At 46.4% G+C, this 17782-nt stretch overlaps 1 protein-coding gene across 4 annotated transcripts in view; it reads left to right on the top strand.

Moving 5' to 3' along the window:
- The first annotated feature begins 1498 nt into the window (after positions 1-1498).
- LOC109300463 (relaxin receptor 1-like) overlaps positions 1499-17782 on the top strand; it is a 62013-nt gene continuing 45729 nt past the window's right edge. For all 4 annotated transcript variants that reach the window (XM_019521105.1, XM_019521107.1, XM_019521106.1 and 1 more), the window contains exon 1: positions 1499-1872. In XM_019521105.1, the coding sequence (XP_019376650.1) occupies positions 1824-1872 (49 nt within the window). In that variant the 5' untranslated portion in view covers positions 1499-1823. The remainder of the gene's footprint in view (positions 1873-17782) is intronic.

The following is a 17782-nucleotide window of genomic DNA, read 5'->3' as shown; positions in this document are numbered from 1 at the left end:
CAGTGAAATAACAGCCCCAAAGCACCTTGCAAGGTGTAGAGCTCAGGTGTGGGTCCATTTGCTGCATGGACCCAACCAAGTCTTGTCCCAAACTCATCCAACTCTGAATGCAAACGTCCTCTGAGGTTCACAGTGTCTGGACCGGGGGTTTCAGTTCAGGCTCACCAGTCATGATTCAAGGTGATATCACAAGCAGAGGTCTCCCTTGGCTATGTGACAGACTGCCCATGAGATGGAAGAGAGCAGGTATACGTTCCTTTCTGTGCTGCCCTGACTGAGAGGAAAACTCACTAATACATTTTTTGGCAGGAGGTTCTATGCCTCCAGGTCTGGGCAGCCCTCCTACACTTTACACCCGCCTGTTAGCTGAGCAAAACTGGAGAGTTCCTCTATTTGGTTGCCAGTTCTCTCACTTAGCAAGACAACCTGCTTCTGGATTACTGGGTGAGCTTAGACAAGTCAGTTAATCTAGCCATGCTTCCTTCTGTCATTATCCATACAAACCCGGCTTACAGAGGTCTCCGGAGTCATAAATGAGGAATGTTTATAAACTGCTAAGTGAAAACCATGACTGAGACCAGAGGCAGGGGCAGCAATAGGACCTAGCGCTTCCTGGCTGCCAGTGCGAGGCTTGGCTGACTTGCTAAACAAGCATGCTAAGCCCTTTTGAGCTGGTATAATAAAAACTATAAGATTTACCCAAAAAACCTTGTCTGCCCTCCCTTAGACCAACACAGCTAAAACCTTTACCCCTGGAGCCATTTGCAGACATTCGTACATTCAAATTTTTGTGAGTGAAAAACCAGGCAGCTTTTTATGAGCGCTAGCCAGAATCCAGTCCTCGGGTCTGATCAACTCACAGATTCACTAAGTTGATTAAAGTGTGATTTTTTTAATGGACCTAATTATTGGCACAATCCTTGCATAGGTGCATAAAGGTGATTTAGACCACTGTAGCTTATTTCTCTTCAAGTATGGTGATAGCTTACTGAAATACGCCCTCTTATGCTGGACTAATTTAACTGTGTCCATGCTGGAGATGGAGTTAATTACATGACTAGACTTGAAGCAGTGCAACATTGTTGTGCGAAGACAGGAAAGATTGCCAAGTTGCTGTAGTGATCACTAAGCTTTGTCTCCAGCAGAGGGCCCTCTGGCCAGGTCTTATCTGGCCCACTGAAAAAAATCCCCACCTCCTCTTCCCATCTCCTACTTAGGACCTGGGCAGTGTAGAGGGGAACAACTCCACCCACCTGCCCTCAACCATGCAACCACCTACAACAACAGACAGAGACGGCAAGGACTAACAGGGCTGCCTGCCTTCAAAATCAACCTCAGCAGGGATGAGGACATATAAACAATTCCACTGTTCAGCCTCCTGCCTTCTTGAACTCGATTCTCCCTGGTTCATGTGACAGGCAAGTGAGTCAAGGGGGGAAATGGTCTTAACTCCTTAAATCTTTACTTTTTTTTTCTCTCTTTCTTTCATTCCCCAGGATTTCAGCGTAAGGATGCAAGGAGCTGCCGGTCTGCTCTGATTGGCCTTGGGACGGCTCTCTCCCCACTAGTCTGGAGTGCAGGATGGAACGTGGCACGTGACTTTACAGAGCCTAAGAATCCTTCAGACAGAGGAACCTGCAGCATCTCTCGTGTCGGTGTGGGCAGTGCTCGCAGAGGACACCACAGGTCTCAAAAAGAATAGCTAGGACATCCACGCCATCTCCAGAATCCCCTTCCTGCCTCATCTTCCCCTTGCTCCTCAGTAGCGCTGACGACTCCTAAATCACTTTTAGGCTGGGATCACGGTTACAGGAGCTAGTGGCATGAAGCTGTTCCTGATTATTCTGCCTTCGCTTTTCCAAGCTGTTACACGTAAGTGACTGTGTTTGCAGCTCACTTTATTCAAAGTGAAGCAAATAGCTACATGTTTTGTGGTAAGATGTTTTAAGAACGGCTTTAGGATCGGTTTGGCACATGTTAGCTGGGATAGAGTGGAATGGTAATGTCTGAAAATCTGCACCAGCGTTTGTGTTTCTTTACATCTTTACCAAATCTAGCAGCATGTCTTTATCTTTGAGTGCTCCTGTCCTTCCTGTAATCTATTCGGGGCTCCTACGTTACCTGGAGACTGAGAGAAGGGGAAACAACTGCAAGTTGCACTTTTGTCACTTGTCCAAATGAAGCAGAGAATGAACATGAGATTTCGGTGAGAGCAGATAGAGAAGTGCACTCTTCACAGGACTTAATACATGGGCAAGATTTGCATCAGGGTGGATAAGGAGCAAATGATGAAGGGACACTGTGCAGTTGTGTTCTGGAAAGGGATAAGGTTCAAAGCCAGAAATCAGTGTTTGAGTGTTAATCAGTGTTTGGGTATTAATCTGATAGGTCATGCTTTACTGTGTAGCAGGGACAAGGCAAAGTTTTCTCTTTCCCTAGCAGCTGTGAGATGTGAGATGAAGAGAAAACACCCAACTGTGAGAGGAGAAAGCTTCCTGCCTCAAATCAAATTGCTATTTGTTTTCACTGTTGAGGTAGGGCAAAAGGCTGCAAAAGCAAAATCCTTTGAGAGTTGCAAGGTTTGACATGGTTAGTAGCATATATATCAATCAGGATGAAAGCAACTATATAAGCAACTATATATATTGTGTGGAGGGCATGTGGTACTGACTTTGACTTTGTGCTGGACAGCTATGTGTACCCAAAAGAGCTATCCAAACAAGGACCAAAGTACGTGTTGAACAGGAGACATCACTCCCAAAGGGTTGTGTGCCAGGTTGTATATATTCTGAGCCTATCTCTGAGCTGTTGATTCTGCACTGGTGTGTAGGGATATGTGCTTTCTATAGGGGGTGGTTCTGTGAGGCCACAAAAGAGAGAGGATTCTGCAGGACAGGAGAGGAGAGAGAAGAACTAATGAACTAAACATAAAGTCAGTTTACCATAACTCAGAGAGCGCTCTGGCTCTGGCTCTGTAGGGACAGACTTTCTAGCAGCAGAGACAGGGATCTTCCAAGTGGCATATATCTGTTTCTGGACAGTCCCCCAAAATGAGAAGCTGTTCTGGAGAATCTCTGGCTGAAAGGATAATATGCTGTGCTTTATAGCATAGGCTTATCCACCAACATAGGCTCACCCACCAAATAAGCTGTCTGAGAACTATGCAGTAGTGTCTCTATTTTACAGGTGTGCAAACTGAAGTGTGAGAAATTCAAGTGATTTCCTCAAGACCACCCAGTGAGTCAGGGCCAGAACAGGAACTCAGGTGTCTCTGGCTCCCAGCCCAATGTTTATGCCTTTATAATGCACTGCTCTGTTTAACAAGTGCTTATGGCTGAATTTTTTTTTCACCCACTTATTTTGACTCAGGGAATGAGGCAATAAAAGTAAGCCTGTAACTTGGCTTTGCTGCATGGCTGCCACAAAAGGTCCTGTCAAAGCCAGGGCTGAATTTATGCTGGGGTTCTGGCAGCTCTGAAGTGAGTGGGGTTAGCATCTGGGGGCACTTGTATGCGTGACGGGGGTTTAATCCCCAAAGTTTTATTTTATGCCCCCTAAATTGAAATGGTGTGTTTTTAATTGAAACGGTGTGTTTTTAATTGAAACCCATCATTTCAATTTTTCTGTCATGTTACAGCAAAGGGCTCAATCCTTTTTTCTTTTTCTTTTTGTCAGAGCTGGAGCCTGCCTGCAGCCAGAGGGGAAGCTGCCATTGGGCAGAGTGACCTCTGAATTCCAGGGGAAAACAGTCCTTCTCTACGCAGCTGTGGTACCCCCCTGGGGCCACCCGGGTAGGCTGCTAGCAGGTGGGTGCCCCTTCAGTCAGAGGCAGCACCCAGCCTAGTCCAACTCTTCCCTGAGCTCACCTGCCGGAAGCCTTCCGGGTGCTCCCCTGGCAGGCTTGCGGCAGCCAGGCACCTGCTGAAGGCTGCAGCTGCAAGGGGCCCGATCCTTTTTTTTCTGTGGAGCCTGCCTGCCTCTCTCATGGCCAGGGGGGCAAGCTGACAGCTGTATTGTTGCACTTTGCAACATTGTAAAGTAAACTACACCCATATGGAGTTTAGTTTGCAATGATGGAAAGTCATTTAAAACCCCCAAAACTGGTACACGTGTAATGTGTGACACTGTTAGGCCACACAAATTACATTTTTGCACATGTGCATTGTGACAACTATCACATGTACAACCTGATTCTCAGGTGGAATTCAGCAGTTTCCAATCTGAATTCACATTGAACTTGACAATTGTACAAAGCACGATCCTTTGCTATAATGCCAGGTTCACATAACAATCAAGCTACCAAGACACAAGCATGGGAAGCAGAAGAAATAGTCAAAAAGAAATTGATTTTCTCATACACCCCTTATCCTATTCATTACAGATGGCTTTGCCTTCTTCTTCCATTCGTTTATTCTTTCATCTCCTCCCTACCCTTCCCCATTCTTTTACAGTGTCTTAACTCAGCACTTCCCTCATGCATAAGAAAAGTTCCCTCTAAGTCCTAGTTAGGGTGCCCTGATTTGGAGCACAAAAACTGATCCCAGAAAAGGCCAACTGCAGGGTTCAGTGTTGCCTGGGAAGGTGAGTAGATCAACACTCTTGGGAAAAACCCCACTTTAATAAACTGTTTTCTTTACTATTTATATTGCTGCATCTGAGAACAGGAACTGAGCAAATAAGGTCCTGATCCAATTCCTCTGAAGTCACTAGGAATTTAGAAAATTTCCATTAATGCTACCAGGTCATAAACCAACTTGAGTGATTCCAGTAGAGTGCCTGGCAGGGTGACTCAAAATGGGCCTGAGGCACAAAGCCTAAATAGTTTGCTGTGGTCTAGGGTTCAGATTTTGTCTTGGAGTAATCTTTAATCCAAGACAAACAAAGACTGATATATGCTGTCCTGGCTGGAATGCCTCAAGTAATGGGGTTGAAAGAGGGTTGAGGGTCAAGAGTTAAGAACTGTTTTCATGGCTTCTCTTTTGAATCTTCTCACTCTCCCTTGTATATTTGGATGCATTCTCCTCCAAATCCAGCCTTTTGCCTTAAATGTTAATGAGAAAGTATATCTATTAAGGGCTGAGGCAGTTGCAGTTTTTTCTATCACTCCCTAGGGCTAGTTCTCCTTGTCCCTTTAATCATCCACTTGTACTTTCTCTGCACTTATTTAGTTATGTTTTGTTTGCAGTTGCTTTGAAATGCTGAAACCAGCACAAAGAGTCCACATGATGCAAAAGTGACATTGGCCTCAAAGCAACTCATTTTTGCAGTGGGCAACCCTTGAGACACAGTAGCTGTTTTCTCCGCTGGCCTTAATGGAGAGGGGGAAAAAAGGGTTTCCTGCTTGTGAAAATAAGGAGATCAAGCTGGGCTGGAGGCTTCCCTTGGATGATGGGATGAGGAAAGGCTGGTTACAGTAGAAATTCCTCTTTCATTACAAGTACAGTCTGTAGTCTCAATACCAGTCTAAACTCCTGCTCTCCTAAAGAAATGATGCTTGCAGGGAGTCCAGAATGCTACCTGCCAGCACTATGGCTGAGGCCTCAAAGTCCTTACTTGGACAAACCTCGCCTGGCTTTGCTGGGACTTGTGCCTGAGTAATCACAGGCCAGACACTGAAAGGTTCTGTTCAGTGCAATACTCTTTGGGTCAGAGTGAGGGGTGATAGAGCCTGGGGACACTGTCACCTGTCCTGGCCAGTATAGCATAATAGTATATGATATTCCAGCCTTTAGAAAAGTAGGCACAGGGAGGTGAAGGGGAGATCTGCTTTCTGGGTTAAAAAGTTAATGAAAACATGATCCAAAGTACAGGTAGGGCAATACCTCCTCCTTTTCCCACTGGTTCCAGACATCTACTACATTATGGGGAGTTCCCCAGCTGTTTGTTCAGCTCTCCATCTTGAACAAGTGCAGAGAAAGTATATTAAAATGGAAAATGGAGAGCCCATTTTACAAGAGAGGGCTAGGAAAGTTTAACTGGTTTATTTTAACAAAATGAAGGCTCAGGGGATACTGCTTACCTAGTGGGCACATCCATATGTGCACTTTAATACACATTAGGCTATTTTAATGTGCATTAAAGCATCACTAAAAAACTATGGGCACCTATGCACATGTAGTGAGGCTGCTCTGACACGCTGTAATTACAGCACATCTGAGCAGACTCAATTAAACAAGTGTTCTGGAGCATGGTAATTAGTGTGCTCCAGCAAACTCCAGCATCACGTGTATCAGCATTCCTGCAGTGAAAACTGGTGGTGGGGTGCTTTAACTAAAGCTCATTCGACAAACCTTAGTTAAAGCACCCCCACCACCATTTTTCAGCATAGGGATGCTGATACACCTGATGCTCCAGGCGCTTTAATAATAGCAGATCTCAGAGCCGGTCTAATTAAAGCACTCCCCCCGTCCCCCCCCAAGTACATCTATAAACGCCATATGCTTTTAGTGAATCCACATTAAAATAGGCTAATGTTCATTAAGCATCACTTAAAAACTATGCTCTTTAGTGTATTAAGACAGGCTAATGTGCATTTTCCTAGTATCTCACAATGGAGGACACTTTTACACATGCTCCAGTGGTGGTGGTGACATTGCTTTAATTAGAGTGGCTCCGAGAACTGCTGTAATTAAAGTGCCTCCACATCTTATGTATTAGCATCCCCACACTTAAAAATGGTGGTGGGGGCACTTGAAATAAAGCTCATTTGATGAGCTTTAGACCAAGTGCCCCCACCACCATTTTTAAGCGTGGGGACACTGATACATGAAATGCAGGAGGTTGCTGAAGCACAGTAATTGCCACACTCCAGCAGACTGGATTAACTGAGTCTGGTCCAATGTCCTGGAATTCCAGCACATTTGAGCAACCTCACGCTCATGTAGAGGTGCCCAGAGGTACTAGATTTAATGTGCATTAACTAAATCGCATTAATGCATGTGTAGACGCACCCACTGTCTGTAAAATACATTGGTGGGAGGTACAAACCAGGGAAAGTAAAGAACTACTGAAGCCAAAGGACAATGTTGATGCAAGGACAAAGGGGTATAAACCGGCCATGAATAAATGCAGGTTAGACAGGCATGTTGGAAATGAAATGCAACACGCAAAGCTTTGCAAAAACATCTGCTTTTTGAGTGGGTTACATCTGCTAACAGGAGGCTCCTGTTTCTTTTTTTATTTAAATGAATGCATAGATTATTTAGACAGAAGGTACTTCAGTAGCTAAAGGCTCCGATGTGTTTTGGGAGTCAAGTCTTGGCCTAAACGAAGTGTAAATCCCCATTGCGACATAGATCTAATTTAGTCCATAAGCTGCAAATTTACCCTGCCTTCTGCTTGGTTTCAGACTAACACAGCTAACTTGTGTCTACTCTTGGGTGGCACTTCTCTCTATCCCCATTGATACAGCAAATCTTGAAAAGGATGTTTTACTTAATAATTGGCAGATCAGGACACTTCACATTTTAAGCTTTATAAAATATTGCTGTTCCTTGACATAGCAACTGCTTCCCCTGAATGAGAGCTGACAACTGTATTCCTCTGAGCAGGTGCTATATTTCCTTCAGAAGAAGAGGAAACTTAGAGCAGAGGTTCTCAAACTGTGGTCTGTGGACCACCACTGGTCCATGCGCTCCATTCAGGTGGTCCGCAGAAAGGCTGCGGAACAATCGAGAATATCTGTACTTGTAAGGTAAGACTACTGATATTAAAATATGAGTTGTGTGCTTTGATTTGTAGAACAAAAAAACCAGTTTATTAAGTGGTCTGCCGAGACCCTCAGCAATTTTTACGTTTGAGAACCACTGCTCTGGAGCACTGCTGATGGCATATGGCCACCTCATGCCCTGCTTTTTCTTGGGAATGCTTGAAGTCAATGGAATTGAGATTTCCTGCCATGGATTGTGCAGGTCACTCTGGAAACTGCTCCTTGTCAGTCTTGGTGAGGCTATGGTAGGAGCTGGCAAGGTCCAAGGGGAGATCTGAAGTAACTCAGTGAAACACAAAGGAGAAAAAAAAAAAAGCTTTATAAAGACTGACTAATCACAAGCACCACCCAGCTCTCAGGTATGGAAAAATGACTTGCTGCAAAAGTTGAGTGCCAAACCCCCCCCAGCACATAAACAGTAGTCCCAAATGTGCAGGCAGCAGGGACAAAGTGGCTTCACTGCTAGCTCACATTGCCCTTTTGTTTCTAACAGCATTACCCAGTTGTTTTCAAGTTACACTTCCATGATGGGGCTGGAGATGAAATGAGTCTACGGAGATGATTGAGCTTGCTTTATCTGCCACTCATTACTACTTCAATTAGCCCTTCCCCTAGCTTTCTGAACCACCCCAAACAAGAGCGGCAGAGAGGCCGGCAGTCTGGCAGGTTCCTTTACGCTCCTTTACGAACCTCCTCTTACCCCTAGAATGGAGTGGTTAATTTGTAACTGATGTGTTGTTTCATTTAGCGCTTGTACACAGCTCACGCTAGGGCTCTAATTACTGCAATCTCAGGAACAAGCATCAAAACTAGTAGTTCAGCTAAACCCCAAGTTGTGATGACTCTGTGTAGACAGGAGGCCATGTCTTTGAAAGCCTTTCGGGTTTCCTATTACAGATTGTAACACAGCACAAGCTACTGTTGGACCTGCTCAGAACCACAGCAGGTTCCTCATATGAGGGATGTAGTGAAAGGGATGATGGTTGATACATCTCTTGGCGAAAGCCCCAAGCAACCCTTGCCTTACGTCGGGCTCCTTGCCCTCTCCTCAGAAATGCTTATGCCTGTAACAAAGGCTTAGTCTACGCACGTTTGTCAACAGAAGTTGCCTTTTGTGGGCTCTGGTTTGCATGTGTCCACACACGTCACTGACGGAAGCTGGCAACCCCCAGCCTTTTTGTCGTGAATAAAACCACCTCCCTGAAGGTTATGAACCTGCAATAGGCATGCAGCCACTGGCATAATGCCAGAGTGGACCCACTCCAGTGACATAGTAACATCAACAGCTGTAAAGTGAGGCACGTTCTGGTGAAACTTTCCATTGTAGACAGCCCCAGAATGCAAATAGAGATGTTTCATCTCCAGCCAGCCCAGAATTGCAGGGACACCAGGGTGGTTTTTAATGCCTCTTTGTGCTGTGCCTCTCAAAAAGCAGCCACGATCCTCCCCCAGCATCCAGAACCAAATCCTATTTTTCTTGCTGTCCCTCATATATCAAAATGATGATAAGCTTAAGTAACATAAGCAGGCTTGGCCAAGGACCCATTTCAAGGCATGGCTTCCAGCTGTCCATAAAATTTTACAGTATATGGTACGAACATGCACTGTTTTGACACAATGTCATTTTTATTTATTTAATTTTTCTGTTAACATTTCTTATCAGCTATTATCTGCCAACCCAAAGTACTTTTTTAACAAACAAGATAAAGCCCTTCTAAGGAAGAAAATTAAGGCTCAGCAACCTCTAGAAACAGAACAATGCATTTCCACCCAGTTCAACTTTGATTTGATTCAATGGCTTGACCAGGCAAAAAGACAAGTGATTCAGGGAATGAAAGGCAGCCAGCAAAGTTGATTTGGTCTTGGGCAGCCTTCTAGCACATACCGTTTTGTATCTTGAGTCAATTGCAGGCACTAACCCCTGTTTCATATATATAGTTAATAAAGCTTTTTATTATTTATCTCTACTCATTTCTTGAATGTATGTTCTTGGGTCTTCCGGGACTATTGATTCATGCCCTAGGTTGAGGCTTCAGTAATTCAGCTTTAGTTTGTTGGAAGATAGGAGTTTTATTTGTCCCTGTTTTGACTTGCCTTAGAGCGTTTCCTGCAAGCTATTAAATAACCCGTTTTACAGTTTTAAACTATTTTTATACCTGTGTTTATTCTGGGATCCTCAGGCCTTCATGCTTGATCTTCCCCATCAGCTCTCTTTACCTTTGAAAGCAAATAATGGAATTTGTTCTCCCTTCCCTGCCCCTCCGCACGCACGTGCACACACACACACTTGTGGCCAGCTACCCAGCCATGCACAGATTGTGAGAGCAGCTGAATCTGACCTGTACACAGTGTAGCTTGGGTCACATCACTGGCAAAGATGCTGTGCAATACCATGAACTAGGGATTGTGCTCAGCTTGTGAAAAGAACGGCACCACAACTAAAAGTGAGCATTTCTTCAAGATCTAACTGTACATAGAGTGAAGGAACCACAGCTTTTAAGATTGCCTGATGACTTTTGGGGATAATATACATCCTAAATATTAATTGTATCTGCAATGTGCCTCCCTGTCTTAAGTAACTGAATTATCCCCATTCCAGTAATGCTGACCATTTGATAACCTTTAAGTATTTATCCTTGCAACCTCCTGGTAAGATAGAAGAGTGCTATTATTCCCATGTTGTAGATGCAGACCACAGAAAGACTAAGTGATTTGCCCAGGGCCATACAGAAAGTCTAGCTGTAGTCTTTCTAATCTATCTATAGTATCCATAGGGATAGGATGACTCTCAAAGTGGTATATAATCACTAAAAGTATGTTTTCCTGGAAGCAAATATGTGCTACCACATCAGATCTGAGGCCGTATCCTTTTTCTCATTCTTGTGAGCCCCAGAAGTCCATGAAAGTAGGCATGAATCTCAAAGCTCAGCCCTTCCTTTTATCTTTTCATTGAAGTGAGACAGACAGTCAAGAAGATCATCTGATCCTCCAGGACTGCAGCCTCTGGGGAGCCAGACACCACAGTCAGATTTGAAATGAGCTTGGAAAGTTAACTAACTGTGGGGCTTCATTGGCCATGAGGTTACAGGAATATTAGGTCACTTTAAGTGAGTAAAGAGCAGCACAAGGTGAAAGTTGCCAGCCTCGCCACTGAAGAAATGTTCTTCCCCTTAGGACAAGTACAGCACAACCAGCAGATTGCAGGCAGGCAACAAGTGGTAATGACTTTGGGCCTCTGCTAGCCAATGGCAAATCTGAACTGGCAGCTTTGAAGTAAAATGCCTAAGACAAGCTCTCAGCATAGTCTATGCAGGTAATGATGCTTGTAGGTAATGCAAAGAGCCTTTGCCTTCTGTTCAGTGCTTCACCATGTCAGTGAGGAGAGCAGAATCTGAATTGAGACTCTGTGTCCTGCAGAGGTAAGTATGAAGGTTACTCTAAAATCCTACTGCACAAATGCTTTCTTAGCATGATACCAGGATGATGGCTTCAGACCAGATGGTTTTACCAGCCTGGCAATGGAGATACCCTTTTTCTCGGCCTTGAATGACTTGATATAGTTGAGGGTAGAGACCTGTCCATTGCACTGCAGGCAGTTGGGCTGTGCAAAGCTTCGGGTGCTGATTTGATTTGGAGGAGATCTGGCCAGATTTGGTGGCTGAATCTCTGAATCTGAATTGAGTCAGGGGACCAATAAAAAGGCCTGAATCGATTTGAAGCTCTCCGAATCTTCAGGAAAGTTTTGGAGAGCTTCGAAGATTTGGACAGCCCCTGCCCCCTGCAGCAGGGAGCTGCAGCCGGACTCGGAGCTGAGAAGTAGGGGATGGAGGAATGGGGGCTGGGGGAGGGGAGAGGGGACCATGGGGGGCCCTGCCAGGCCCCGTCCCCTGCCTGCTGCCCTATGGCTGTCCCACCTGCCCCAGCTCCCGGTGCTTTAAAAAAAAAGCCCCGACTCTCCAGGTGCTGCTGGGTGGGGGGGTGATCCCTGCTGCCCCACGCTGCGTGGGGGGCTCTGCCACAAGCCCCCTGACCCCCGCACTATCCCAGCCCCACCATGGCTGCCCCGCCTGGACCAGCTCCAGCCCTTTAAGAAAACAAAAAAACAAGAAAAACCCCTGGACCCACCACTCCTGCAGCAGCCTTAGGGCTTCGAGGGGCTCATGCAGAGCCCACCATGTGGTGCGGGGCAGCAGGGGGGAGTGGGGCTTACCCCCCACCGGGCAGGAATGGTGAATCCAGGGGTTTGGGGTTTTTTTCTTAAAGGGGGTCAGAGCTGGGGCAGACGGGGCAGCCATGGTAGGGGCTGGAAGAGTGGGGAGGGTCAGGGGGCTCATACACAGCCCCCACATGGCATGAGGCAGTCGAGATTGCCCCCCACCCGGCAGCACCTGCTGAGTCGAGGCTTTTTTTTCCCAAGTGCCAGGAGCTGGGGTGGGCGAGACAGCCATTGCTGGGCTGGGAGAGCTGGCAGGGGATGGACCTGTGTGATTCAGCTGAATCAATTCGGGATAGTGATTCGCATCACCAAATCGAATCACTGTCCTCCAAATCGGCCAAATCTGAACCAAATACTAGACACTTCGCACAGGCCTAGCAGGCAGGTCCCCCTGTGAAAGTCTACTAAAGCCTCCCAATGGGAGGATCTTGGCTACACAATTTATGGTGATGGGGGATTGCTCTAGGGCTTTCTCTCTAGCTTGCTTCTTCAGCCTTTTGGCTAAGGGCGAGCAAGATTAGGGGTATCTGAACTCCAAGGCTTCTGGGCTTGGAGTTTGCATGTAGGATGCCTGTCATGGATTTGGGACTATCTGAAGCTCCAGGCTGAAGAGTTTGGGAGATAGGGTACTTGCCAGTAGTAGTGCCGCAGAGACCTGAATGACTGAGCTCCGCTCAGTCGACAGAATTCACAACTGATTTGGTGGATTTAGCCCAAGACTCGAAATTAAAAAAAAAATCCCAAAAAACTCTCTTAGCTACACAACAGCTGCAATCTCTGTGGATTTAAAGGGCATTTGAGCCAATAAGCTCATATAGCAGCAATATAATACCATGTAGCAAGGCTTGTGCAAATATAAATCGGGACAAAAAAACTGATGGTTAAACAACTTGGTTACTCAGGGCAAATCAGAGCAATGAGCCTTTGCATCAAGTCCTGAGGCCTGTTTGCAGACACAGGCTGAGATGAGGCATTAGAATGAGATGGGGACAGAGGATCTGAACATTCTGCATAGAGAAATGGATGGTGTCTGACTACCCTGTAAATTCAGGTGTTTTACTCTGCATCTGTCTGTCTAGAGCTGAGGAATGTTGCACTGTATTCTCATGGGCAGGCATCAACATTGCCCAAAATTCAGCTACCACTAGTTGACTTTAGACCCAGCATCTCTGAACCAGCCAGAGCTGCTGAATGCCACTCCAGGCATCTAATTAAGACTTCATGAAGACTGCGGTGGTACTGGTTGGCTGGAGGAAACCTTTCTTATCTGTCTGCTCTTTGTCGTTAGAATTTGCAGGTTGGGGATATAACCGGGGCTCCAGGTACTGTTTGACTGTGGGGCTGCAATGACCACAGTGGCCTTTTCCGGTCTTTTGGCGACCAAAACCCAGGTTTCTTTCTCCCCAAACCAGGCTTCCTGAAGACGGACAACTCCCTTCTTTAGTGCGTGTCTCATTCAGAGCACGTGACACCAGTGTCCTGGGCCTCGTATTACCTACCTCCTCGTGGTTTCCTGGCGGAGTTTAACTTTCTCTGGCTTTGTCTTCTGAAAACCCCTGAATAGCTTGGGCTAAGCATACCAGAGAGGTGACTTTCTTCTGGTGTGATTTCAGTGGATTAAGCTGCCCTAGGCCATCAGCAAACCCTTGGTGTTAGGTTGCTGAATTTAAAAGCTAGCCTGACAGCTTGAAGCCATCATGTGGCACTTCATTGGGGTTAGTAGGGTCTGTGTGACTGGGATTCAGTGAATTTATTCCACTGCCTGAATCATCAGTTTTCCTGGTAGGTACCAGCTGGTGATGGGAGCTACTGTTCTCCCATGAAAATGTGCCTACACAGATTACATCTGCCTGAGTCCCCAAGGTAGTTGTTCTCTGACCTGGATGCCACCTTAAATGCTGATGTAGCTATGCTGGTTGAACTCTGCAACAGGGCATCTTGACACCAAACCAAGGTCAAGTACGTTCCAATTTCACAATGTTTCCACTGCCCACTAACTAAACGCAAATCTAAAGGAGCAGCATCTGAAACATGAGTCACATCTGATAGACCTCAATGTGACCCTAGCTTGAACTTTGACCTTTCCTGAACGCTTGAAGAGGACAGCTGCCAAACGTAAAACATGTAATGACCGCTCCAGTAACCTAGCAGCCCCTACACAGTGTCTATACTCATGCAGTCCAGATGTCCTCACTGGCCAGCTGCTAATCACTGCAGAACATTGTTCCCAGGATCAGGGCTGTTTGCTTGTTGATTTAGGATTACATTCAGCCATGCTCATCCTGCTGAGGACATTTCAGCCTACGTCACCATTGCTGTTAAAAGGAAAACTCCGAAGTACCATCCCCAGATCCATTGTAAGGACCCAGTTCTTAACCTATTGGAGGAAATCCATGCCAGTCTTAGTTTGCCACTGTATATTGACTTCTTCAACACACCTACAGTTGCCATAAGATGGCCCCATGGCTCAAAATAGGTACTTTTTTATGTCTGTTTTGAACCAGAATAAATACACATGCCTGGAGGCCCTGACCTAGCCCAGCAGCCTCCTAAACAGCCTGCTTTCTTACTAGCAAAGGCTAGGCTGGAATAGGAGCATGAGGTACCTCCAGCTGTGATAGAAGAGGAAGCAGACCTAGCTGTTAGACACCCAGACATTGCCATGTGATACCGAATACTTCCCCATTAACGTGTCAGATTCTGCCTTCAGCACAAAAGAAACAGCTGCCTGTTTTTCCCCCTTGACCCAGCCTGTAGTTTACTTCTCAGATGCTGGCGTGTGCCTGAAAAGCCCACACTCAACCTAGAGCTGATGCAAGGAACTGCAGTTTCTTCTGCAAGTGGCCCCCTCTTGTAATTTAAGATGCAGTAAGGGGACAAATGATGGTCTGCAGCTGTTAGAAGTGTCACTTGGATCTGTTTTATAGCCTAGGCTGGATGCAGATCTCTTCCAGAGGCTTCTGGGAAAGCTCCAATTTTTAGGAAAGATTCATGGACTTTGCTCCAGATCTTAAACACTTTGAATCGCATTGATTAACTCCAGGGAGTTTTGCCAAGATTTAGGGCCTTCACTTTCCCCAGAACACATGCCCCACATATACCAGTAAATCTGATAAAAAGCTAGTCAGTCCCCAGGGCTCATTCAGCAGATAAATAGCCAGGGACATGGCCAGCATTTGCTGTTTGTTTCTAGCTCCAACTGGCTGTTAAATGAGACTAGATTTTTTTCCTTTAATATGGAACAATACCTTTGATACAAGCAAGATCAGCCTGGAGAAAAATAAAGCAGTCATGGCTTGGGGCATGGCAGACAGCTGGATTGTAATCTCTTCAGAACAGGGATCATGAATAAAGTGTCTAGCAGACTTGGAGCACTGCAACTAATGATATCATTGCAGCTCACAGGATATGTCCGCTATGAAGTTAGTCAGTTGGAGGTTACTTCTAGAGTATGTGACAGTCAAGAAAAGGAAGGGGCTTTGCACAAACTAATGTGTGGCCAGCTCCCTTCAAAATACTTTGGGTTCCATCCTTTCCTTTACTTTATCTTTCTTCTGTAGCCACTACCTAGATCTCCTCCTTGAAGGCCATTTCCTTTGCCTTCTAGTATGGACTAGCCTTAACCACTCTCACATCTCTAACCATTTGTGTTCTAACCACCCAGATTAAGCAGCAAACTGCTTGGAGCAGAGACTACATTTGACCAGTCCTATCTCAGTGAACACATCATCATTTACTCCTGAACCTACTTCCAGCTTTGTCTTCACATTCTTGTTACAGCTATGTTTAAAATCAGGGGAAGCGAATGCATCAGCTTGGGTCCCTAAGGCAGAAGAGGGGTGGCTCCATCTTTGCTAGATGCAATGAAAAGCACTAAAAATTACTCAGCCACAGGCCACAACATCTTAAGGGTGCTTGTACACGTGACAGGGGTTTAGTCCTCAGAGTTTTATTCTATGAACCCTAAATTGAAATGGTGTTTTTTTAATTGAAACCCACCATTACAATTTTCCCATCATGTTATGTCAAGGGGCCCAATCCTTTGTGGGGGTGAGCTGCTGATGGGCTGAGCAGCCCAAGCTGTGGGGGCCCTTGTCCTTCCCTCCGCGGCAGCAGCGCTTCTCAGGGCCACCCAGGCAGGCTGCTGGGGGCCAAGTGCTGCCCCAACTTGGAGGCAGCACCCAGCCCAATCCAACTCTTCTCCAACCCCAAGCTGAGGCAGCACCCGGCTCACTAGCTGCCCACCCAGGTGGTTCCAGAGGGCGCTGGCACCACAGAGGGAAGGACCAGGGTCCCCTGCAGCTCAGGGGCCACTTGACCAGCAGGTAGTTGGCCCCCTGGCCATGGGAGGCTCTGCCAAAAAAAAAAAAGGATCAGGTCCCTCACTGCTTCTGCCTTCAACAGGCTCCTGTAGGCAGCAGGACACCTGGGGCTGCCCAGGAATGGGCTGGCTTGTCCCTGGGGCAACACAGGAAGGTGGCAGGAGGGTGGCTGGGTTTGTTGGCAGCTGGAGAAGGTGACAGGGATGGTGCATGGAGTGCTGGAAGCCCAGGACATCTGCTATCTGGCCAGGTGCTGCCAGCTTGGAGGCACCTGATTCAACCCTTCCTTGAGCCTGCTCGGGCTTCCAGCATCTGATGCACTGTCCCTGCTGCCTCCTTTGGCTGCCAGCAAACACAGCCAACCTCCTGCCACCTCCCTGTGCCACCCCAGGGGCAAGCCATCCCATTTCTGGCAGCCCCACATGTCCTGCTGGCCAGAGGAGCCTGCTGAAAACAGAAGCAGTGAGGGGCGTGATCCTTTTTCTTCTGTGGAACCTGCCCACCTCTCCCACGGCTGGGGAGTGGGGGGAAGCTGACAGCTGCATCATTGTAATTTGCAATGTTGCAAACTAAATTGCATTAGGATGCAGTTTAGTTTGCAACTATGCAAACTCATTAAAAAACCCCAACACTCTTGCATGTGTATAGTGTGACACTATTAAGCCACACGAAGTGACATTTTCTTCATGTGTACATGGTAATGGCATCACGTGTACAAGTGTCCTAAGGTTCTAATAGGAGCATCTGTTATAGCTGAGGTGACGTGCCTTTCTACAGGGGTGTTAGCAGTAGAAAATCTTGAATGACAAGCTGGGGCCATTTACACTGCCTTGTGTTTCATAGTAGCAATTGATTGACTGATGCAGCTTCCCTGGCCCTAATCAAAGAGGAGAATATGGAACTATTTAGCTTGAGCTGAAGTACGCTTTTGACATAATTAGCTGCAGGGTATTAGAGAACAAAGCTCTGTGGTGAGATCTCTTTGATGCTCCAACTGTCTTTTCAAAGCTGTTTGATGGAAAGTAACTTGGCAAAGTGGAGACTTGAATTATCAAGTCTGTTCTAATTGCAGGCAATGAACTGCACCTCGGAGAAAACTGAAGTTTCAGGGAGCAGTGGAGTCTGGCTTGTGATACTGGAATTAGTTGTGCCCAGGTCTCTTCTGTTTTCCTTGGCATTCCTCATGTTGGACTTTCTCAGTTTTCCCTGTGCACTTCACTAGCTTCTCCCTCCACCATCTGTACCATTCTTGAGAAGGGAAGTGGTGTCAGTCCCTAAAGCAGAAGGTCCCACTCCACCTTCTTTTGAGGCCACCGACATCTTAGAGGAGCAGGAAGGCTTAGCTTAGCCATGTCTCCCTCCTCATCCTCTTTGGTTCCATTTAGTCCTTCCCCATGCTCAGCGGAGGATTATTCCCCATGGTCTACTCATCAGCATTTTCCCATCTCCTAAATGATACAGAAGCCACCATTCCATAGTTTCATGCATCACAAACGTTTTTGTCTCATTAGGGAGAGATGGGAAAGTTGGCTGGAA

The sequence above is a fragment of the Gavialis gangeticus genome, unplaced genomic scaffold (genome assembly GCF_001723915.1).
Source record: "Gavialis gangeticus isolate Ggan-Ray unplaced genomic scaffold, GavGan_comp1, whole genome shotgun sequence".
Lineage (NCBI taxonomy): Eukaryota > Metazoa > Chordata > Crocodylia > Gavialidae > Gavialis > Gavialis gangeticus.
This window is presented reverse-complemented; position numbering and strand designations above follow the sequence as displayed.